The sequence below is a fragment of the Schistocerca nitens genome, chromosome 1, assembly GCF_023898315.1.
Source record: "Schistocerca nitens isolate TAMUIC-IGC-003100 chromosome 1, iqSchNite1.1, whole genome shotgun sequence".
Classification (NCBI taxonomy): domain Eukaryota; kingdom Metazoa; phylum Arthropoda; class Insecta; order Orthoptera; family Acrididae; genus Schistocerca; species Schistocerca nitens.
The window spans coordinates 748,302,068-748,328,013 of NC_064614.1; the positions used below are offsets into that span (position 1 = coordinate 748,302,068).

General features: G+C 39.6%; 1 protein-coding gene across 1 annotated transcript in view; it reads right to left on the reverse strand.

Annotated features, from left to right (window-relative positions):
• The window catches only part of LOC126198490 (esterase FE4-like), a 75,179-nt gene that overhangs the window by 27,502 nt on the left and 21,731 nt on the right, over window positions 1-25,946 (reverse strand). The window contains exons 4-5 of the mRNA XM_049934901.1: window positions 11,846-11,983; window positions 5,854-5,994 (exon numbers count right to left, since the gene is read on the reverse strand). Coding sequence (XP_049790858.1) covers window positions 5,854-5,994; window positions 11,846-11,983 — 279 coding nt within the window. The remainder of the gene's footprint in view (window positions 1-5,853; window positions 5,995-11,845; window positions 11,984-25,946) is intronic.

A 25,946-nucleotide genomic window follows, 5' to 3' on the forward strand; every position in this document is an offset into this window, starting at 1 on the left:
AACTTTCGTAATCATAGTCGTAATGACTAAATCATGATCACTAATCCCTGTCTCAACACTGACACCGTCAATGAGGTCTGATCTGTTCGATTTAGCTGCTCAAGACAGTTTTCGGATAATGTGTTCAAAAGTAATTCACACGACAGCTTGTCTGTACCACCTGTAATGAATCCATAGACATCCCAGTCTATACTAGGTAGGTTGAAGTCGCCTCCGACTAATATAGCATAATCCGGGTACTTCTGCAATACAGAATGTAGACTCCTTTGAATAATTCCAGAGCTGTCATGGTGGAACCTGGTGGCCGGTAACAATGCCCCACAATTAACTTTATTTCCCCTAGTCCTGTTAAACGTGTCCAGATAACTTCACAATCACACTCTTCTTCGACCTCAGTAGACACAATATTTTTGTCAACTGTAATAAACAGACCACCTCCTAAGGTGTCTAATCTGTCTTTCCAATACACGTTCCAACCCTCACTAAATATCTCAGAACTTCCTATCTCAGGGTTCAGCCAGGTCTCAGTCCCGAGAATAATTTGTGTGTCACACGCTTCCTGGAGGGCAGTAAATTCAGGAACTTTATTCCGAACACTCTTAAAATTTACTGCTAATATCCTGATAGCCGAAGTGTCTTTACACTGAGCATGTCCTGATTTCCCTGCCTGCATGTCGACTGGCGAGTGTTCATCAGGACACCTCGCACTACTGCCTAGCCTAAAAAATCCCCATGTGCACGCCACAAGTACTCTGCTACCCGAGTAACCACTTCCTTTGTGTAGTGCACCCCTGACCTATCTAGGGGCGTCTTACAATTCCCCACACAATAGCGCAAGTCTAGAAATCTGCAGCCAAGACCGTCACAGCGTTGACGAAGCCTCTGGTTGAGACCCTCCACTCAGCTCCAAACCAAAGGACGCCGATCCACTCTGGGAACGATGCTGCAAATAGAGAGCTCTGCTTGCACCCTGCGTTCGAGGCCAGCGGTCTTCACCAAATCCGCCAGCCACCCATACGAACTGAGGATCGCCTCAGAACCCAAGCAGCAGGCATCATTGGTGCCGATGTGAGCAACTACTTGCAGATGACTGCATCCCGTACGCTCGATAGCGACAGGCAAGGACACCTCCACATCTTGGCTGAGGCCCCCCGGCAGACAAACCGAGTGCACGTTGGACTTATTTGCAGCCCTGTACACTATTTCCCTAAGGGGCTCCATCACCCACCTAACGTTGGAGCTCCCAATAACCAGCAAGCCTTTGCCCCTGTGTGCCTGCTCGGGCCCTGCTGAAGGAGCGGCCACCTGCCCACTGACAGGATGAACAGCCGAGGCCAGCCGGCCAGCCTCCACATTGGCCCTCCGCCTTGAGCGACGAGAACGCATTGCAGTCCGCCACTCACCCTGAGGTGAGGGCAGCCCCAAAGCGCCAGGTACACTAGAAGGTGTCTCAGCGGCTGAGTCAGCAGTCGCAGCAAGCGACACCTGGGGTGTCTCAAGCGACGCGCCAGACCCTCCGCCGTCGCTGCACCTCGAGGCAGCAGCCTGAAGGTGGCTGACCATAGCCAACAGCACGCTCAGCTGCTCACGAACCACAGCCAGTTCCTCCTGCACGCGCACACAGCACGCACACACCCTATCCATCCTGTGGCTAGCAATAAGCAATATTACTCCTCTCAAATACGAGAATATGCAAGGATTTTATGTAATTAAATATGCAAGTGCACAAACACTTGGAATAAATTAAGAATCAATCTACAAAACAAATATGAAAGCTAAATATGTGACTCACTACTGCATTGCTGCTGCACTGGTACTTCACCAGCGGCTGCTCAAGGCTCACTGAGCTGTGTCAAAAGCACACTGACTGTCCAAAACAAACAACTGACTAACGACTCCGCGAATTTATACTCTACAGCTATCAATAAGCAATATTACTCCTCTCAAATACGAGAATACGCAAGGATTTTATGTAATTAAATATGCAAGTGCACAAACACTTGGAAGAAATTAAGAATCAATCTACAAAACAAATATGAAAGCTAAATATGCGACTCACTACTGCACTGCTGCTGCACTAATACTTCACCAGTGGCTGCTCAAGGCTCACTGAGCTGTGTCAAAAGTGCTCTGGCTGTCCAAAACAAACAACTGACAAACAACTCCACGAATTTATACTCTACAGCTATCAATAAGCAATATTACTCCTCTCAAATATGAGAATACGCTTGGATTTTATGTAATTAAATATGCAAGCGCACAAACACTTGGAAATAAATTAAGAATCAAACTACAAAACAAATATGAAAGCTAAATATGCGACTCGCTACTGCACTGCTACTTCACCAGTGGCTGCTCAAGGCTCACTCAATCATCTGCCAGTATACAGCAACGTTTGATAGTAGCAGGATTGTGGGATATAAAGACTGCGGTTTATCATTCCCCAATACTGCTGCTGGCATTGGTTCGGATGCCCTGGCTATCATGGAAATATGGAATTGATGGGCTAACCATGCAGGTTCTCAAAGGCCCCATGTGACCTGTCAGTATTGGTACCATCCTTGTGGCTTTCCTGATGCTGCAGCAGAGAGAAGAGCACTAACAGTGGTGTGGTCAACGACAACACTGGATGCATTGTAACAAAGCAGGTACATCCTTTCCATTAGTTGTTACATTTTTTCCTCCCCCCAATACCTTCAATAATGTTATTTTATGACAATGTGCACAGTATCTAAAATTCCAAAGATTTACCCAGGGCTTAACCAACACAAGTTTATAATGTATTACATTCTTTTGGTTATCAGGAGTTAATGAACCAGCTACTTTGCCTAACACTCACACTAATTAAAAAAAGATCATTAATTTCACATTTTTTTGTCATTGTTCATATGCAAACTTATACCCAATTGCCAATTTCCTGATAAAGCAGATGAAGAAGATATAGAAATACGTAAAATATTTATACACTCACTGATGAAAATATGTGCACCTATTTAATTCTGGGATAATGAAATTTATTGTGAAAACATTGTTACTGAAACATAATCCCATATTTTGGCAACCTAACCAGCATAATGCAATAAATATTATCACTGTATCTAAAAGTCCTATTTAAACACAACTTGCCCTCTACTATTGAGTTACTTAGATACATACCGTATTTACTCGAATCTAAGCCGCACTTTTTTTCCGGTTTTTGTAATCCAAAAACCCGTCTGCGGCTTAGTATCGAGTGCAAAGCAAGCGGAAGTTCTTAAAAATGTCGGTGGGTGCCGCCACAACTTAGTTCTGCCGTCGAATATATGTAGCGCTACACAGGCATGCTTTGTAGGCACAAAGATAAATAGTGGCAGCAAAACCTCTGCGTCAGTAAATAATTTTTTTTTAAAAAAAGGTGGAAGACAAGCTTTTTTTCTCTGCACCGAGTTTCGACCACTGCATTTTCATACATTATCCAACGAAGTAAATACAAATTCCGTATTGTTCATCTTCGAATATAGCAGCATTTCAATGTACTACGAAAACCCGACTGGCAAGAATGTTTAGGATGTTTGTCAATATGGCCAACTCTACGTTCTGATTTTTTTCCTGTCTGTGAGAAGAGATGGTTGCTAATAGGAACTTTTATAAATTGTGAATCACATGCAGTATTCTCGTCACCATAAGAATAATACGAATATAAGCATTTTGCCATGTATTGTTTCGTGTTTGCTGCTATCTCATTTAAATCCTGTCTGCGTAATAAACCACAAAACTGGAGTGAGACAACAGCAAATGCGGAAGAATATACATATCGTGTCATGTTTATATTCGTATTATTCTTATGCTAAATAGTGATACAGTCAGAAATGAAGCGAGGCAATTGACTAGATTTTTAAATCTAAGATGACTCTAATTTCTGTGCAGAATGTAATGTACTAAAGAGGTGCCTGCAAAGATTTTCAAACGGAGAAAAATTTTCGCTAAACTCTCATTCAGAACATCTTCTATCATACGCAGTCTATTATTTGGTTCTTGTTAATCATTATCAAAGAAAGCAGCAGTGTAAGTAACAACAAGTAGCAGTCTCTTGCCATTGTTTTGCTAATGAGACGATTCCTCTCTCTCTCTTTTTTTTTTTATTTGTAAGCGGCAGTAGCGCGCACAAAAGCAAGCCATGCCGTGATTGGCGACAGGCCGTAAACACGCAGTATCAGAGTATGACAAACAATGCATGACCCAGTACAGTAATGCATTTTCAGCGTAGAGTGACGTAAACACCTATAACAAAGAAAACTGCGCTTATCAGATCAAAGAAAAATAAGCAATCAATTCAAACCAGACAAAGCACGTGAAAAAGGATGGGTACCCGTATAAATATGGACTGAGCGCCTGACGCATAGCAATGGCTACCTGGTAAAGCTTAACTGCTAAGCTTACGACTCGAACCAAACTACTGTAGCTGTATCGTCATTCATTCGACCTAAATTGTCTCATATTACAGTGGACCAACTTTGTTTCGATTTGGAGATGCTGCCTAAAACTTTTCTCTCCCCTTGAATTTCGAATCTCAAATTTCAGGTGCGGCTTAGTTTCGGGAAATTATTTTTCCTTGATTTCGAGTCTCATTTTTTAGGTGCGGCTTAGATTCGAGTGCAGCTTAGACTCGAGTAAATACGGTACAGCTTTAATTAAAATTTGTGAAAATCTATGAAACAACAGCTAAAGTCAGGTCAAATTATTGTTTAAGTCTATATAAAAATGATATTGAAAGCCATTTTAAGTCAGTCTGCAGTAAGTTGTGAAATGAGTACAATCTGTATCTGAAAATGTGGGATAACATATTGCAGACAATGTAGTGCAAAGTACAACATTGAAAATGTAATGAGTTTAATTAGTGATTCAATGACTGTTTGTTAAGGAATGACTGTGAACTTGCAATTAATTTTATGAACTATGTTGATCTTCGGAAAATATTGCAACAATATGATTAGAATAGGAACAGTGTTTACTTCCAATAGTTATTTGTTGTGCACATCATCTTTGTATTGCTATGACCATTAGACTTAAAGGACAGGGTTTTAAGAGTAGAAGTCTGTGACAGTGTTCCTATATATGTTTGCCACATATGAGCTTTAGTGGCTAATTATGTTTATGTTAGGTTACTGCACTCCAACAATATTCAGGATATTAGTGCAGTATATGGCTAGCCATTTATCTGTGTGTAATTTAAACAGATGAGACACCAAACTAGTGCTAAACAGTACTTTAGTCAACATCTAAGTTCAAATAAGATGTTTGAACTGCAAATTTCTCATGTGGGCAAAATAATTATTACCCATTTCATAATGACTGACCTCTGACTTTGAGCTCATATTCTGATCACATTGTATGATGAACATCAATGTGCTATACCCTGCTGGAATTGTGGAAATGTCTAATTTTATTTGGTGTATGAATATTTTAGTTGAACAGGAGGCAGTGTATTTGATAATATTTAAAAGGAAGCGTGCTTTTTCGATCATTTTTTGGTGAGCATCAAATTTGAAGAGTCTTAAAAGTCAGACCACAATATGGAGAAAAATTTCCTTTGCAAGTTTAAAGATACAGCCATACTCAACTTCCAGATGAATTGTCATTGCTTTCCAATTAGTAGTTTTGTCCTAATAATGATGGGTGTAGTTTGCTGCAATTAGCATAATTGCGATACGTATTAACAAGACAAAAAGTGTAAATGCAAGCTCTATTGTTGCCTTTCACAGCTATTATGTTTTTATGCATGTAAATCTACATAAAGCACTAATATCATATCTTTAATTTATTTGCTTTTGTGTTTCTGTGTGTCACATGCTCAAGTTCGCTATATTGCCAGACCTCTGAACAGTATTTCCATTTATTGTTCATTGTTGCAGTGTTTACATCACAGCTTCCCATCCAATATGAAACAATCGAACTCCCATTTGTTGTTGTGTAATCATGTGAGACAGTGCTTGTAACATGATTAGCTGCCTTGTACTTGTGTAAAACCATGCATTATTTATGGAGTTGTGAAAATTCTATAGCAATCATTGCACATGCTTACTTTGAGACCAAAAAAGAAAAGGGTGTGAGGAGTTCTTTATCATAGCCAGTTAAGAGAAATTCTAAAAGTCTCGATGTTACTGAAAGTACAGTGAAGCAAATTTCGAGAGAATGTAGAGAAGCTTCATGTCTTGTATCATCAAAAAAGAGTTCTGGCATGTGACAGAAGTTTGTATTGGACGAGTTTACACAGGGAGTCATAAAAAGAAAAACCAATGACTTCTATGTAAAAAAAGCAGTTTCCAGCAGTGGCAGCCATGGTAAAAGTTGAAGACTGAAGTAGAAGATTTTCCTGATACGAGTGAAACAACAATTTTGCACACTTTTCGAAAATTGGGCTTCAGATACAAAAAGTTTAACAAAAAACTATATATGATGGTAGTATCTGTTCCCGAAAGAACAGTTACCGTGGATGACCATGCAGCTTTGCTAGAAATGAAATGATAATTAAATGGACACCCTAGCTGCAAACAGGCGTTGATGTACTTCATTGGGGACATGTTGAAAATGTGCGCCCCAACCGGGACTCGAACCCGGGATCTCCTGCTTACATGGCAGACACACTATCCATCTGAGCCACTGCGGGCACAGAGGATAGTGCGTCTGCAGGGACTTATCCCTTGCACGCTCCCCGTGAGATCCACATTCCCAACATGTCCATGTTCTTTCGGGAACAGATACTACCGTCATATATAGTTAAAATATATGGCTTCCCGGCCATTGACCATCTTGTGCGAATGCACACGCTATGCCCAAACTCGTACGGGACTTGGTAGATTAATCTGCCACGAGTAATGAGTATGATGGGCAAACATCTATTAGGCGCACTATGAATGTAGTGGTGTGGGCATGTTGCAGCTAGGGTGTCCATTTAATTATCATTTCATTTAACAAAAAACCTATGGTGATGGAAAATAGCCAAGTAGCAAGAAAAAGAGATGAATTCTTGCAGGAAATAAGACACCTATGCAACACTGGATGAACTATTTATTACAACGATGAGAGTTGGTCTGGGGCACATCATTCCAGAAAGTTTGGTTGACAGGAACAAAAAAAAAATCACTTACACACCACAAAATGTAAACAGTTATTGCAGAGGAAGTGTTCACGAGTGGAATGGCTAGAAAGAAGGAATTCAAACATGGTCCAGTTCTGGAAAAAGGACTGTAATGTGCCAAATATGGAACAAAGATGGATTCATGCAAAACCCTGGCTTATGTTTTATTGGTCAAAAAGGAGGTGCAGACTATTATTCTGAAATGAATGCCAGACACTGCTAAGAGTGGTTTAGGATTGTTCTCAAAAAATTACCAAACAAATTTGCGATTGTTTTAGATAAAAAAAAATAAAATAAAATAAAAAAGTTTCAAATGGCTGTGAGCACTATGGGACTTAACATCTGTGGTAATCAGTCCCTTAGAACTTAGAACTAATTAAACCTAACTAACCTAAGGACATCACACACATCCATGCCCGAGGCAGGATTCGAACCTGCGACCGTAGCGGTCACGCGGTTCCAGACTGAAGCGCCTAGAGCCGCACGGCCACACCGGCCGGCTGTTTTAGATCAAGCTCCATATCATATGGTGATAAATCCAGTATCACAAAATCCATTTATGAAATTGGAGAAGAATTCTATTATTGAATGGATGGAAAGCAATAATGTAGAGCTTCCATCTAATGCTGAACCATATGAGGAATTTACTAAAGCTGGCCTACTGGAACATGAACGACCGTACTCCTGGGCGCAGGAATACCTTTTGGAAAGTATATTGCAATCAGTGAACAAGGAAATTAAACTTCTGTGATTTCCTGTTGCTCACCGCAAACTGAACGCCATTGAACTTATTTGGTCACTTGTCGAGAACACTGTAGAAAATAGAACAAGAATTTCAAAACAAATAATACTTTACAGTTGTGTCTCTCCGCTCTCGAGAGTGTTACCCAACGTATCTGGAAGAATTCAGTAAGTCATGTAAACAAACTTGTAAACAGTTATGCACAAAGAATCCACTGTCTTAACAAAGAAATAGAAGCATATCTGATTCAAGTAGATGAGTGCAATGGCAGCAGCGAGACCTCAGCCAGCAGCAAAAGCAATTACGATAGGTTTTATTTCAGACATCATTCTTTAATGCAAAATCTATTCAAACTAATCAAGTTTTCCATCTACTGCTGAAATGTGCTATCCAGATCTTCATTTATTGTGAGCTGCTTGCATATCAAGCATTTATTTGCAATTTCCCATATTATTTCTCTCTGCTCGCAACAAAAACTGAAGATGGCAATGCTGTACTGGAATGTGACTATGAAGTTGTTGTTCTTCACTGCTGAATAGGTGCTTATGGCACATTAGAAAAATGGAAGTGCAATGGTGTGAAAACTACACTCCACCATGGCCTCACATATACTGCATCTACTGACACAATTGCTTTACAGACTCTTAAATAACAAACATGAGGAATATTCATTAGGAGAGGTGTATAATGCACCCAACAAAAGTTCAAGCTTCACAATAATACCTTCTCCATCGCAATAGCTAAAATGGTAAGCTAAATCACAGCATCTTGTATCTGACACTATAGCAATGACACGAGTAATCAGAAAATAATGAAAATCCACCTGAAAAGAACAAGGCTGTATCATTAAACTGTGCAAAGGAAATTTTTCTATTAATTTCAGTCTGATTGTTATGCATTCTTAGAGTTGACACTCACCGAAAAAGCTATAGAAATTATGGTTTCTCTTGAATATTACCACGTATGTCGCCCCTATTTCTACTAAGATGTAATATTCATACATTAAACGAAAGTAGATATTTACATGGTTCTGGAAAGGTATAACATATCAATGTTTGTAATGCATTGTAATTAGAATATGAGCTCAAAATCAGGGGTCAATCATTATGAAATGAATAACAGTAGTATATCGTCCTTATCACAAACTTTTCAGCCAGATTCAACAGAAGCACAACCACTGAGGTTGTACTTGTACAGATAACGGCTATGCTACAACAGGGGTGGTACAACATCATCTTTTCAGGTGAGTCCTGGTTCTTAGTACAGCTATGTATCAGACTGCATTTCTCATTGTCATATGGGTACATCACCTGGCATGATGGTATGGCACACCACTTGGTACACAATATGATCACCCCTGATTCTCGCAGCTGGTAATTTGGACAATAGGCCTTACATTTTTGACATGTTAAGGCAGTAGCTGTGCCCAATCTTTGAGGTCTCCATGATGTTATCTTTCAATAAGGTAACGCAAGACTACATGCTGTCTGTTCTGTCCTGCCATTGGCCTCCACATTTTCCAGATCTCTCACCCAACACAAACATCTGATCAAAGGTCGCCAACAGAGTGACACACCATCACTTGCCAGTTGCTATGACTGATGAACTCTGACACAGAGGTGGAGCGATATGGAACAACATACCCAAATCTGTCATCAGAGCTCATTCTGACTCGACACCCAGCTAACAATACAACTTCTATCACTGCCAAAGGTGGCATACCTGTATCATAAACTTTCCACCTTGTATACCTCCAAATCACCTACACACAGTAAAATTCCCTTTCTATACTTCTCCACAGACTGTCCCAAAAACGTGTAAAATGCAGGAAAGTGTAATGTGGGAAAGCATAGGAAACACAACAAGCAAAAATGAATAAATTACTATTACTTCCATTCTCTTTATATTATTCAGAATATGAAATTCTGTCTATTTAAAAAAAAATTGTCTATTTAAATTTTGTCTATTTAAAAAAATCTGAAATAATTGTTTTGGTTTCCTCCACAGTGTACAAAGCAACAATTACAAAGGCAGTAGGTGAGTGCTGACATACACAAATGCATGCGCAGGTTTCCCTCTTCATTCCAATCCTGTCAAACGGTGTAAATAAAACATGGAAGCAAAAGTCTTTCATGAAACCACATTAAAAAGATATTCATGTTCTAATGTGACACTTATTATTGATAATGATTATAAAATTGCAGTAAATAAAACTTTCAACAAAATACTGGTTAAAAGATTGAAGTTAGTAATCTTCACAAACAGAGAACCACAGGCACACAATTTATAGCTTGTTGCTGACAAGAATGTTACGTGGTTCAGGGACATCCTGGGTGAGAAACAGGACAGAAATTGTTTCCATGTTATGGAGCACTTCAAGGAGGAATGTTTATGTCTAACATCATGTCGTATGAACCTAAGACAGCAAGCCTAGTACGGATTAGCGTATGTCACGCGGAAGTACCAATGACTCATGAAACCCAGTTATAGACACGACTATCTTCAGAAATGGTGTTTATTTGCATAAATGACTATGAAATTATAGTAAAGCTGTTGTAATACAATGCTATGAGCAGAAGAAAAGTTGCTACTAGAGTCACTATAATAAGATCATTAAGGCAGTGACTCAGCATACTTTCCTACCCTTCCAAACACTGCAAATTCATAATAAAGGTGGCTGTGGCACAACACAGCGACAATGAAAATTTTTCTTCCTTTGCTAACTCTTTGTTATGTGATCAGTAACATTGTGTGCAGTCTCCATTTTCTGCTTTGCTCCAAAACTAACTTTGAGCAGGAATATGATGCACTTTTGGCAGAAATCTATATGAAAATCAAAGTTAAAGGTTATGATAACATCAAAGTAAACTTAAAACATGAGAAATGTTACAACACAGAATTTATAATGGTGGGAAAGCATTGTTTTGAGAGAACAGGACTTATTTTTAGAGCCAAAAAAGAGAATGTAAAAAGTAGGAAAAACATAAACTGTGGGAACATAAAAAATGTAGTTTTACTGTATAATCAAGTGCTCTTCCTGCTACATTACTAACATAGTATAAATAAAATGCTGTTATTTGCTACACTTTGTTGTGTTTCAGTTTTTATGGACAGCAGTGTATTTGTAAAGTTAAGTTTTAAATGACTACAAGGAAGGTCTAAAACTTGAGACCTAGTGGATTCATCTTGACATTATTCTCTGCTGGTACAGTTTTGTAAATATCTGTCAGCCTGTTAGAATGCTGAGTGTCAAAGTGGTTGGTTCTATCTGAGAAATGAGATAAACCTGTGGTCATTACTGGACAAAAGAGGTAATTTTGCACATCATTTCAGATGAATGCTTTGCTATCTTCTTATCTTCGGTTCAAAAATTCATGGTGAAAATATGGAAAACAGATGAAAATACATAATGAAAATTATGTTTAACAAAGAAATTTGATGAAAGTACATAATGAAAATTATGTTTTAACAAAGAAATTTGAGTTCATGAATCCAGTGAGTTGTTAGAATCAAATACAGCAAACTAAATGTAAAATCAAACTAACAAACTGTTTTAGCATGAAGGGTATATGTGTAACTTGCTGCTCAGTGGTTAAGGACAAGACTATGAGTCCTTTGATCCTTCATCAGTTCCAATATATCTTATTGCTACCAATGTGAATTTTACTTCTTGCTGTACTCTGTATGAAATTTATCGAGTTGTATCACGATACAGATTTTGTGTTGAGCTTGATGTGATGTTACAATTTTCCTGAATGAACTTGTTGTCATTTCAACCCTATCTTGCAGGGTTTAGTAAAGTGCTGTAGTGTTCAAAGAAAGCTTCAGGTTGGCAACTAAGCTACATACAGAACAAACACAACATTCCATCAGTAAAGGGATGTTTGGTTTCCTGCTATAGGCTATGATTTTATGTCAGATTAGCAATGATATGCTCTACATTAACAAATACAACTTATTAGTTCCTAGTTAACTGAAATGTTTACCTGAGATGTAAAAACATTAAGATATAAGCAGTCTTCTTCTCCAACAACTTTCTGCCTATCATCATCAAGCTGCAGACAGTTAATCTTCAACCGTGATGCATCCCATATCCCTTGCCATGGTTTCACTGGTACAGGTTCCTTCAAGAATAAAAGAACATTAGAGATTTTTTATATAAATTAATTGTGTATCTTGACCATGTCCTCGAGTAGCTTCAGTGTTTTGGGGACAATAGAAAGGGAAGGGTAAACAGATAAGATGTTGCTAGGTGTCAGTCATGTGAAGGAAAAGCCATAACGGTGATTATCAGGTAACTGGTATTTTAAAGTCAAGTGCTGGTCTCAGCATTCCCACCTGTGATTTAGAGTCTTTTTGGAAGTTCATAGCATAAATAAAGAGGTTTAACTTCTATCACTGATAGAAGGAGATGACAGAGTAATTGCAACATCAACATACTTTATCGTTTTAAGAACATCATTTAGGAATCTTTGGAAACAGATACACACATCTAGATAAACACATGCAAATAGTCAACAAGGAGCAGTCATTATTAATGCAAAAATTGGAGTTAAATACTCGGCTTGCTAGATGATTGAACATTGTGATGAACAGCTCTCAGAATGCTGTGTGACATTAGTCAGTCTGGAAATACACAACTTTAGTACTCTTCACAACTTATATGCCACAAATAGGAAATGTCTTAAGCTTCATTAAACAGCTAACATAAGGTTATGCAGACTCAACTGGAGACTAATGGATACTATACTGTTGACTTTCAGTCTGATAATTGTAGTCAAGGACATCTAACGTTGTTGGTGTGTCATAATTTGGATTATTTCCTATATTAAAGTTCCAAGAACCCATTGGATGTCATAATGCAACAGCATCATTTGTGGACCAAACTACCTTTCATCATTCAAATATGAAACTAATAGCAAATGGTTTATATGAATAGACTGATCAAATGTTGAAAATTAAATATACTGAGTGGGTATGTTCACAAGAGAGGTTCCAATTAGTCACACATTCAAAATATTTAGAGAGAACTTTAAAAAAAACACAGAATGCACATCATACACAAAAAATTAAATTATTTGTTAAACACTTTCCGACAGCACTTTTATCCCTAATGTTGTAAAAAAAATCAAAACCAATGCAACAGTTTAGACTGCCATACCAAGAATAAAGCAAAAGTAATATGGTGTGTTACTAAACTGGAAAAAAATAAAACAATGACAAAAGTCAAACTGAGTTTTTGGACTACAGCTATGAACAAATATTTACACACAGAAAAAATTAACTATCAAATACAATGACAACTTGCTCACACAATGGGAGCAAACATTGAGCCTACTAATAAACATGTAAAAACAAATGCTCCCTGTGGAAGTATCTTTTGATGTTCCTTCTTCAGTGCAGCATGCCTGGTGCTCTGTCTAGTGTCCAATGCACATTTTCACAGACTCAGTACTTGTTCACAGACTTAGTACTTCTTTTTGTGTGGTTCTGCTGCTGCCCCTGTTGCATTTTCAGTAACTCCATTGCAGAAAGTCAGGCTCTGCTGAGTTGGTACCCACTGTGACGACTCTATAGACTCTCTTATAATACTGTCACCAATATGTGCGGGTCTATGCCAGAACCCTTGTTTCAACATAGTTCATGGAGTAATTAAGTTCCAGACAGTGCCTGGGAATGGCTGATTTAGTTACCAGTCTTAGTTAGATGTGCCACTAATGTTCTTTGCATCTTATGGCCACTGTTCTAGTTGTTTGGCCAATGTACAACCTGTCACCTAGGTGAAGTATATTATAAATTCCTGGTTTTCATAGTCCCAGGTCATCTTTCACATTTTCCAGCAATCCTCTTATTTTCGTAGATGAACAGAACACACATTTGATGTTATGCTTCCTGAGAATCAGTGTGTGTAGAATTATACTACAAGACTGTGATCAAATAACCCATCTGCTTTCCTTTTGACAAGTACATTCAGAAATGACAACTGGCCATCCTTTTCCAGTTCCATAGAGTATGTAATATTTGGGATGTGTGCATTAAGATGTTCCAGAAACTCACTGAGCCACTCACTGCCATGAGGCCACATCACAAAGTTGAAATTCACATACCTTAAGAAGCATGTTGGTTTGAATCTAGCCATCACTAATGCCTCCTTTTCAAAACTCTCCAAGAACATATTGGCAACCAGTGGAGACAGAGGGCTGCCCATGGCTGCACCTTCTGCCTGCTCATAATCTTGAGCCCATCCAGAAACTAAGTTGAGGTCAATATATTCAAGTCTAATAGAGCATCGCTGAATTTCTCTGCAATCTGTTCCAATGAGATTCTCAGTGGCATTCTAGTGAACAGGTAAGCAACATCAAAACTGACTATTACTGTGTATCAGATTCTGTGATATGCAGTTGCTAGTTGCTCTGTATGCTGCAAGAAGTCCTCTGAGTTGCAGATGTGGTGATTAAACTTCCCCACTTATGGGGACAGGTGTTCCAGATTGGTGATTACACATCCTCACATATAGGAACAGCAGCTTCTTCAAGTACTTAACTGTTGAGTGCATTGTTGAACCAAAGCTGCTGACAACTGAGTGCAGTGGCATGCCCTCTTTCTGTAATTTCTGCAGGCTGTCTTGTCTCAGTAGAACTGATGCTCTCAATCAAAGTTGTCTGATGACATTGTCAGGCATATCAGTTTCCTTCAAGAGAGCCCTGAATGTCTTGCCCACTTTGTCCATAGGATCACTTTCCAAAAGTCTGTTTTCAGGATACTCCAGAAGTTGATGCACTTACTCATTAGAATCAGCCTCCTGCAAATTGGCTGTGATGTTCCCTTTTCTGCTGGCAACACTATGATGCTGCTGTCTTCCTGGAGCCTCTTAAGTCCAAGCCTCGCATCACCTGAGACATTCAATTTTGGAGGCTTTACCTTGCTGAGCACTCTGTAGGCCTCCCAGCAAAATTCTTCTGCCACATTTGGTGGTAGTGTATGGGCTACTTGCTCCACTGCACTGATGAAACCTGGAAAGGGCACATCTCTAGGAGTTGATGCGAAGTTCTGACACCTGCTGAGTACCTTGAAAGTGGTGTCATCACACTGCTTGCCACTTAGGTTAATTACAGTGTGAGTGTCCTCCATCTTTCTTACTCATAAGGTCAAATTTTGCAGACTGATATGCTGAGGCATTATTCTTGGTGTATTCCACTAGAGTCCAAGAGCCACTGTCTACATTGTCCCAATTTTCACCTGTTAAGGAGGCTGCCATATACAGGTGACTGTCTACCTTGTCCCATTTTTCATCTGCCACATACAAGTGAAGGTGTAAAAGCTCCCTGTCAACAACATTTAGCCTACACCATCAATCTCGAATCCTCTCTCTCACAAGTGTCTCACTCACCCGATGTTTTATCTTGTCCTCCACTCTGGAGCTGATTTGGTTCTTAATCCTGGAGAAAACTGGTACTACCTTGCCATCTATATGCCTGAGAAGGAAACTGAGAGAACTCAGCAGTCTCCCTTTCCTCCGTCGAAGCTTGTCCTGCTTATAGATATTTCAGTACATCTCCTTCCCTTAAAGTATCTAGATATCATTCTTCAGACTTTCCCTGTAATCTATTGACATTTCGAGGTGTCAGGTGTTCTGTCAGGTATCAGTGCCATTCATGCATGATATTTTGACAACGCAACTTGTTATCTTAATCAGTGACTGCCCACCAAGTGGAACAGGCCCAGCACTTATATATATGGCCTTTATCCTGTGTGGTCAGTTCCAGGCATTCCGTCTGTAGTCTGCTCCCACTAGCAGAAGCCTTAGGCATTTCCTCTTCAGTCTGGTACACCAGCTTGAGCTCTGGCATTTCGTTTGGGGTCCTGTGTGATTAACTGCATGCTGGCAGTTCATTTTAGGGCTAGTGTAGTTCCATATGTTCCCTCTGCTGGAGCGGACTGCAGGCACGATACCTGGAACCGACCAAGGAGGTGTAAGGCTGTAGGTATAAGTACTGGACAAATTTCCCTCAACAAGCCCATCTCAGGTTGCAACTGGTGAAGAAAAAAAGTCATGTTGTCAAAATACTGTGAATGAATGACACTGATATCCAGTAGAATATCTGACATTTAAAGACATCATCATATCACTGGGAAAGTGTGAAGAATTACATCAAGAAACTCAACTGGGAGGAGATGTACTGAAATACCAAGAAACTGGACAAACTTTGACAGAGGAGAGGAAGGGTGCTGAATTCTTTCAGCTTCCTACTCAGATGCCAAGATGGTGACATAGTGTCAGTTTGCACCAGCATTAAGCATCACATCAACCCCAGAGTGGTGTACAACATCAAATGTTGTGTCTGCATGACATTTATGAGAGAGAGGATTAAAGATATGCACCATAGGCTAGATGTTGGAAGTAGGGAGCTTTTATATCTTCACCCATACATGGCAGCCTGCTTAACAGGGGAAGACTGGCACAGGGTAGGCAGTGCCTCTCCATCTCTAGTGGAGCGCAGAAAGAAGAATTCCCTAGCACGCCAGTGAGTGAAGTTTGACTGCATGAGTAAGAAAGCACAGCAGATGGAGGACATTCTCTCACTGTGATTAACCTAAGTGGCAAGCAGTTTGATGAGACCACTTTCAAGGTACTCGGCAGGGAGCTCAACTTCACAATGACTCCTAGAAATTTGCCCATTTCAGGCTTCATCAGTGCACTGTAACAATTAACCCAAGATTTCTGTCATATACAGGAGAAGAAATTTGCACTAAGACCTACAGGGTGCTCACCAGTGCAAAACCTCCAAAATTGAACATATCAAATAATGGGAAGCTTGCACTCAAGAGACTCTAGAAAGACAGCAACATCACAGTGTTTCCAGTGGACAAAGGCAGCTCCAGAGTTGTTTTGCAGCAGTCTGACTATGGAGTCCCCTGCATACAGACTTTTGGAATGTGACCTTATGGACAATGTGGACAAGAAGATCAGGGATCTCTTGTAGGAAACTGGTATGCCTGCCAAGGTCATCACACAACTATGATCAAGAGTGGCAATTCCAATGAGACAACATGAGCTGCCAAAAGTACACAAAGAGGGTGTGCCACTGTGCCCAAATGTAATTTAAACTAGCACATAAATGTACTCGGAAGCCAAGTAATTGAAGAAACTGCTGTTACCATATGAGGGGAAGTGTATTCACTGCATCCACACTTCAGAGGACTTCTTGCACCACCTCAAGCAACTACATATCACAGAATTTGATATAATGGTCAGTTTTGATGTCTCTCTGTCCACCAGGGCACCACTGAAGGACACATTGGATCTGTTTGCAAAGGTATAAACTGATCTCAACTTATATTCTGTGTCTCCACTGGCTGCCAGTATAATGAGGTGAGAAAAGTCAATGGATAGTGATATGCATATATACAGATGATGGTAGTATTGTGTACACAAGGTATAAAAGGGCAGTGCATTGGTGGAGCTGTCATTTGTATTCAGGTGATTCATGTGAGAATTTCTGACATAATTGTGGCTGCACAATGGGAATTAACAGACTTTGGATGCTGAATGGTAGTTGGAGCTAGACGCATGGGACACTTTGTTTCAGAAGTCATTACAGAATTCAATTTTCTGAGATCCATAGTGTCAATGGCGTGCCAAGAATACCAAATTTCAGGTGCTACCTCTCATCGAGAACAATGCAGTGGTTGACAGCTTTCACTTAATGCTGTGGCATTTGCGTAGATTTGTTAGTGCTAATACACAACCAACCCTGTGTGATATAACCACATAAACCCATGTGGGATATACGATGAACATAAACATTAAGAAAGCACAGAAAATTTGGCATTATTGTACTGTGGTAGCAGATGACCGAACTGAGTACCTTCGCTAACAGCACGACATTGCCTTCAGCGACTCTCCTGGGTCTGTGACCATATCAGTTGGACCCTAGATGGCTGTAAAACTGTGGCTTGGTCAGATGAATCCTTATTTCAGTTGGTAAGAAGTGGGTTCAAGTGTGGCACAGACCGCAAGAAGCCATGGACCCAAGTTGTCAACGAGACACTGTGCAAGCTGGTGGTGGCTCCATAATGGCGTGGGCTGTATTTACATGCAGTGGACTGGGTCCTCTAGTGCAACTGAACTGATCATTGACTGTAAATCATTATGTTCAGATACTTGGAGACCACTTGCATTTCATGTTTCCAAACAATGATAGAATTTTTATGGATGACAATGCGCCACGTCACCAGGGCACAATTGTTCGCAACTAGTTTGAACAACATTCTGGACAATTTGAGCAAATGTTCTGGCCACCCAGGTCACTGACATGAATCCCATTGAACATTTTTGGGACATAATCAAGGGCTCAGTTTGTGCACAAAATCCTGCACCAGCAACACTATCACAACTACCAGGCATAGAAGTATGGAACCAGAATTTGGTTGCAATAATTACACATCTGTTATTTGTAACTGATAAACAATATTTTATTCAAAATAATCTCCATTGCTATTTATGCATTTCTCCCACCTCTCTGGCAGGCTATGAATACCATGCCAAAAAAACAGTTATTCTTTTGAAGTGAACCAGTCAGCGATTCTTTTTGTGCATTTTCATATGAACTGAAGCATTGTTCAGCAAGAGTGTGTCCCAGTGATGCAAATAGATGATAATCAGATGGAGCCAAGTCTAGACAATAAGTTGCATGCCCTAGTGTTTCCCAACTGAATGTCTTTATCATTTCCCTGACCCATTTTGTTGTGTGTGATGGGGGCGTTATCATGGAGCAACACGACATTGTGTTGCCTTTTTCCGTATTCCGGTCATTTTTCACATAATTCTCAATTTAAATCAATCATTAGCTGTTAATAGTGATCAGTGTTAACGCTTTCACCAGGTTTTAGCAGCTCATAATAGATGACACTATAACAGAACATAAAATGATGTATGTCTGTAATTTCTTTATGTGTAATATTTTATGTAAATATTGCCTTTGACTGCGAGTTTAACAACTAAGAGACTGTTATCTTTGGTCATGCAGGAAGGAAGTGGATCTTTGGGAGAGGTGGTTGGTGGTCTTTTTATCTGGAGCGTGGGTTGGAGGAGGTGGTGATACAGATGTGGTGGAAAACAATGTCTCATTTTATATTTCTATAAAAGTGTTACATGTGAATAAATGAATTAAATAATGATGTGCAAAACTAATGTAACGCTTGCTCTCTAAAAATCAAAATACCACGTCGCCCTACAAGCCAGTTAGCCTCATCCAAACACAAAGAAAACTGCGGTAACCTCGCAGTGGAATCACCTCTAGATTTTACGAAGACAACAACACAGCCATCAATATAAGAGTTAAGTACCAGACTGTTCGTACTTGTTAATGACCTCTGACTATAAATTTGAATCTTCTGTAGTTCCTGAAGTCACCATGTAGACAAAGGAGTAGGACAACTTACAGACTGTGGAAATTTTAGGAAGAGGTCTGTTAAACTTGGGGGCTCATCTGGGATATTACAGTTAAGTGTGACGAGACTAATTGTGCTTTGTTTGCAGAACAGTATAAACTTTATAATTTATAAAACATGAATAACACTGTACACGTTTCCTGGTGCAGAAAAAGTAGTGTGAGAGCCAACAAAGTACTGGCTTACTGGAGAGGTGGACCTGTGATCGACGTCATGGCGTGAAAAGATAAGTACAATTCTTCTTGGTTTTAAACTTTTCATCAAGACTGTGTCTAGACACATGGTGTCATAATGACGCTATCAGAAGAAATTAAAAAAGAAGTGGGAGAAATGTTTGACTAGAATTCGTGTGGTGTAAGTGACGATCCAGATGACTTACAAACCAAAAGAAAACTGGATCAACAGTACTACTGGGTAAGGTTACTCTTTGCCAGAATGGGACAAATACAGTCTGAATTAACAATGGTAATGAATTAAAATAGTGAATTCCTAGAATAAAAAATAAATGCATTCAGTGAAACGCTAGAAGCGAAATTAAACTTAACTAGTGAATCGCTGGAAGCAAAAATGAAAAGCAATGTACTGAAAGAAGAGATCTCAAATTTAAAACTTCAATTAGGAGAAAGTTTGAACTCCAAAATTGAGGCTGTAGAAAATAAGTTTGTGATCTTAGAAAATAAACTGGACACAGTTAGCTCAACTCAAGGGAAAGAGATTAAAAGGTTAACCTCGGCTCAAAGAACTGTGGAGGAGAGGGTAGACAAATTAAGTCTAGATACAGAATCAAAAGTTAATTCCTTAGATTCTGAATTAAATAAGATACAAGAGTCTGTAAAATGTAATTTAAGTGTAATAGTCAAGAGATTCACTGAAATGCAAGATAATTTTGTGTCTAGAAATTTATGTATGAATGGTGGAAACGTGTGGAGTAATTCACCTGTAAAAAGTTTTCCTTGTGATAATTTACACCCTATAGACTTCTTACAACACTGCTCTGACAATCTTGTCCATGGTATGTCTGATAATCTAAAGATTAAATTTGTCAAAAAAGACTGAACAGGGTAGGATAAAAAGTGAATTTTTAAATGGGCCTAGTTTCAGGGGCAGAAACCACTCAATGAAAGACTTTTGCAGGGATCAACTTAGGAAATTGGTGCTTCTAGATAAACCCTCTGATGAAAGGGCACAAATAGATGCCCTTAAAAGAAGGTTACCTGAAAGAATACAGTGGGAATTAGTGCATGGACCTGACGACTGTTTAGACCAGTTTCTAAAATATATAGACAAATTAGACAGGGCAATGGAGAGAAATGTGCAACAGTTTAGTAATGGAAACCATTACAGAGGGAGGTGGAATTCTGATTACCGTGGGGAGAATCCTAGAAGGGACGATAGAGATTTTCGCAATGAACATCAATATGATAGAACAAGAGAGTACACTGGTAATGGGAGAGGGATAAACTGGGAAAACAATGGTGTAACTAGGAACAACAGATGGGAAGGTAACAACAGAATGAATACAAATTGGAGGAGTGACAATAGAGGTCGCCATCCGGAAAACTCCGGACCGCTTCAGTGAGGGTCCACAGCTTTGGGGCGAACAGATTTAAACATAATAGGACCACTAACTTTCACACAAAACCAAACAGTGTAAATAACTGTACCATTAACAAACAGGTTAAAAATCAAGAATACCAAGTGAATTATATAAGTTTTGATAAAAAATTTTGGGATGCTATGTGGCACAGTAGACCACCACAAAATAAACATAGGCGAGATCAAAGTTCTGATTCGATTCTGGATGAGGAGATGTTAAATGATTTTCACAGCTGGGAAAAAAAGGGGAGAGCAAGCTAATAATGAAGAGAGTAATAAATGTTTTAGTTCAGAATTGCGGGGGGAGGGGGGGGGGTAGGTTGTTCACACAAGAAGGTAATAGTGAGTCAGCTGATGATAAACCTAAGCAACAGGAAAAAGAATCAACCAGAGAGAAATAGATGAAACTGGTAGTAAAGTATACCATAGTAGTGATGGTGTTAGTATCATTGATGTGAAAAGTATGGTAAGCAAACCAGAAGGTGGGTACAATGTTTTTATTGAAATAAATAATGAAGTGTTGAAACTTGATGATAGTTGTGGTGACGAAGCAAAGGAATATGATAAGAATAGTGAAGTGACAGCTGAAAATCAATGGTTACATTTGTTACACGTCTGTCCTGATCAGTTCATGGTTCATGGTTAATCAAAGTGGTGATAACAAAAGTGAAAATAGTGTGAAAGAATTAGATTTGTGTGAGATTATTGAAAGTAAAGGAAGCCAATTTTTAGAAATTCTGTGGAACCAGTATAATGAAAGTTTTACTAGCAAAGTGTTTTGGTATCATCTAGGTGTAACTAGTAGAATTGTATGCCCAAGCTGGTGGGAGAGTAAAAGAAAGAGTCTGAGTGAAAGGTACATAAACAGTAGTGAGTTATTTTGTGTGCAGCCAAAGTGTAAACTTGATACTAGTAACTTAGAATCTGACACTCAGGTAAACTTGATGAAGACTGAAAGGGAGGAAGTAGACGAAAATTATAATAAATTGAAAAAGATTTATTATATGAAGTTCCCAAGGGGAAGGCAGATGAAAAGGAATTAGGCTGTCCATACATTAAAATAAGAGTAAATCAGTGGGAAGGAAATTGTCTTATTGATACAGGAAGCCCCATATGTGCAATATCATAAAAATTTAGAGATAAAATTAGGGATGGTAAGAACTTTGTAGAAATGCCGGTTGTAGGGGTAAAAGTCAGAGGTGCCATTGATAAGCAAAGTAAGGTAGTTAAGAGTCAAATATTGTTAACATTTGAAATTGAAAATGTGGAATTTGAACAGGGTTGCCTTGTGGTCCCAAGGTTGGAAGAAAATATCGTTTTAGGCATGGATTGGGTCTTAAAAGTGGGTGTAAGCTTCTCTTGGGAAGATAAGAGTGTTATACAGATATGTTCATCCTTAGCTGTAGTAATTCTTGTAACCATATCAAAACTGTTGTAAGCAAGGTAGATAACAAAGCCATAAGTGGTAACACATCCTTTGAACATATAAATGAACAAAATTTCGAAGAATTAGTCAGAGTCAAATTGAAGGAAGCTGTAAATCTAAGCAAAAGTCAGAAAAATCAGTTAAGAGAAGTGTTATGGGAATTTCAGGATACATTTAGTGAGAGACCAGGGAAGGTAAAAAACTATCAGTGCAGAGATCATCATACTTTCTTCCTAAAACCATATGGCATTCCATTCTCAAAAAAAAAAAAAAAAAAAAAAAAAGAAAGATGTAGAAAGGGAAATCCAAAAAATGGAAACTTGGGGGATTATAGAAAGAAGTAGAAGTTCATACCCATTAGTAGTTGTGTCTAAGAGAAATGGAGGGGTTAGACTTGTACTTGATTCTAGGCACCTTAATAAGTTTTTGATTAGAGAAAATGACCATCCTGACAATATGAATGAACTTCTGCACAAATTTGATAATGTAAAATTTATGAGTAGTCTAGACTTGACATCTGATTTTCACCAAATACCACTTGAGCTTGATTCTAGGAAGTATACTGCCTTTTCGTATGGTGGCAAAAGGTACCAATAATGTGTTGTCCCTTTTGGATTGAATGTATCTGTTGCTGAATTTATCAGAGCATTGGATTTTGTATTAAGTGATGAATTGTCTTAAAAATTAATAGTATATGTAGATGACATTCTTGTAACTGGAAAAACCTGGGAAGATCATTTAAACCTTCTGAGACAAGTCTGTTCAAAATTGAGGGAAGGGGGAATGACTGTAAAATTGGAAAAATATAGTTTTGGAGTTAATGAACAGAAATTTTTGGGGCTTAATATTTCAGAAAAGGGAATCTTACCTGATAAGAATAAACTTGAGGCCATTGTAAACTTTCCTACTTGCAAGAACAAAAAACAAATCAAGTCCTTTTTTGGTCTCACTGGATTCTATAGAAAATTTCTTAGTACCCAAACTTGAAATGCAAATTGCTTATGTAACTTACTAAAAAAGAATACTGTTTGGGATTGGACACAAGAATGTCAGGATGCATTCGTAGAAATAAAACAACAACTGTGCGAAAGTCAGATGTTGTATAGACCTGTTATGTCGTTACCATTCTACACTCCTGGAAATTGAAATAAGAACACCGTGAATTCATTGTCCCAGAAAGGGGAAACTTTATTGACACATTCCTGAGGTCAGATACATCACATGATCACACTGACAGAACCACAGGCACATAGACACATGCAACAGAGCATGCACAATGTCGGCACTAGTACAGTGTATATCCACCTTTCGCAGCAATGCAGGCTGCTATTCTCCCATGGAGACGATCGTAGAGATGCTGGATGTAGTCCTGTGGAACGGCTTGCCATGTCATTTCCACCTGGCGCCTCAGTTGGACCAGCGTTCCTGCTGGACGTGCAGACCGCGTGAGACGATGCTTCATCCAGTCCCAAACATGCTCAATGGGGGACAGATCCGGAGATCTTGCTGGCCAGGGTAGTTGACTTACACCTTCTAGAGCACGTTGGGTGGCACGGGATACATGCGGACGTGCATTGTCCTGTTGGAACAGCAAGTTCCCTTGCCGGTCTAGGAATGGTAGAACGATGGGTTCGATGACGGTTTGGATGTACCGTGCACTATTCAGTGTCCCCTCGACGATCACCAGTGGTGTACGGCCAGTGTAGGAGATCGCTCCCCACACCATGATGCCGGGTGTTGGCCCTGTGTGCCTCAGTCGTATGCAGTCCTGATTGTGGCGCTCACCTGCACGGCGCCAAACACGCATACGACCATCATTGGCACCAAGGCAGAAGCGACTCTCATCGCTGAAGACGACACGTCTCCATTCGTCCCTCCATTCACGCCTGTCGCGACACTACTGGAAGCGGGCTGCATGATGTTGGGGCGTGAGCGGAAGACGGCCTAACAGTGTGTGGGACCGTAGCCCAGCTTCATGGAGACGGTTGCGAATGGTCCTCGCCGATACCCCAGGAGCAACAGTGTCCCTAATTTGCTGGGAAGTGGCGGTGCGGTCCCCTACGGCACTGCGTAGGATCCTACGGTCTTGGCGTGCATCCGTGCGTCGCTGCGGTCCGGTCCCAGGTCGACGGGCACGTGCACCTTCCGCCGACCACTGGCGACAACATCGATGTACTGTGGAGACCTCACGCCCCACGTGTTGAGCAATTCGGCGGTACGTCCACCCGGCCTCCCGCATGCCCACTATATGCCCTCGCTCAAAGTCCGTCAACTGCACATACGGTTCACGTCCACGCTGTCGCGGCATGCTACCAGTGTTAAAGACTGCGATGGAGCTCTGTATGCCACGGCAAACTGGCTGACACTGACGGCGGTGGTGCCATTCGACGGCCAACACCGCGGTTCCTGGTGTGTCCGCTGTGCCGTGCGTGTGATCATTGCTTGTACAGCCCTCTCGCAGTGTCCGGAGCAAGTATGGTGGGTCTGACACACCGGTGTCAATGTGTTCTTTTTTCCATTTCCAGGAGTGTATATAATGATAGATAGTAGTGAGACAGGTTTAGGGGCACACTTGTTTCAAAACATAGAAATAGAAGGAAAATTAGAACACCATTCGATTGCTTTTGATAGCCGTGTCTTACAAAAGTATGAAAAATCATATACAGTCACAGAGAAGGAACTACTTGCCATCCACTGGGCATTCAATAAGTTTAAAAATTATCTGTTAGGGCACAAGGTAATTGTCTTCTCTGACCATAAAGCTCTATCTTTCATTCAGGAGTGCAGACTCTATCATGACTGTATAACAAGGTGGGTTTTATTCCTTCAACAGTTTGACTATGAGATCAAATTTATTCAGGGTAAACATTATGTCATTGCAGATGCCTTTTCTGGACTACCAATAGGTGCAGATTTTGAAAATACTGATGGAAAAGAGGAGAAAGAGTTCAAACTTATGTACTTAAAGGGTGTAAAAGATGAAGCTGAAATACTAAAAATCTGTAATAATATTCGTAGACCAAAATCATGATGAAAATTGGAAATTGGTTAAAAGTTACTTAGGGAAAAAGGGAGGAGAAAAGGTAGATCAGTATTAAAAAGTACAAAAGGGATTTTGTTTAGGAGACCTAGACCTGACTTAGACAATTGGAAACTAGGCTGGCCTGAGCAATGTATTGACATGTTAATCAGTTACATACATGAAAGCTTTGGACACTGTGGAGAAACAAAATGTATATAGAAAATACAAGAAAATGTATACTTCTATAATATCAGTAGGAGAGTGAAGAAAAAACTTGAAACCTGTGATCGTTGTCAGAGAGTAAAAGTGAGTAACCAAACATCTAAAGGATTGATGCAAAACGTTTTACCAAATAAAAACCTTGAGTTGACAGCTATCGATTTATATGGACCACTACCAAAATCAAGGGAAGGGTACAGTTACATCTTCATTATAGTTGATGTTTTCTCTAAATTTATAAAATTGTATCATTAAAGAAAGTAACCAGTAAACAAATTATCATCAAGCTGACGAATCATTATTTCACAAATGTTGGTATACCCCAGGTATACCCCAGGTCATCATGTCTGATAATGGGTCACAGTTTACA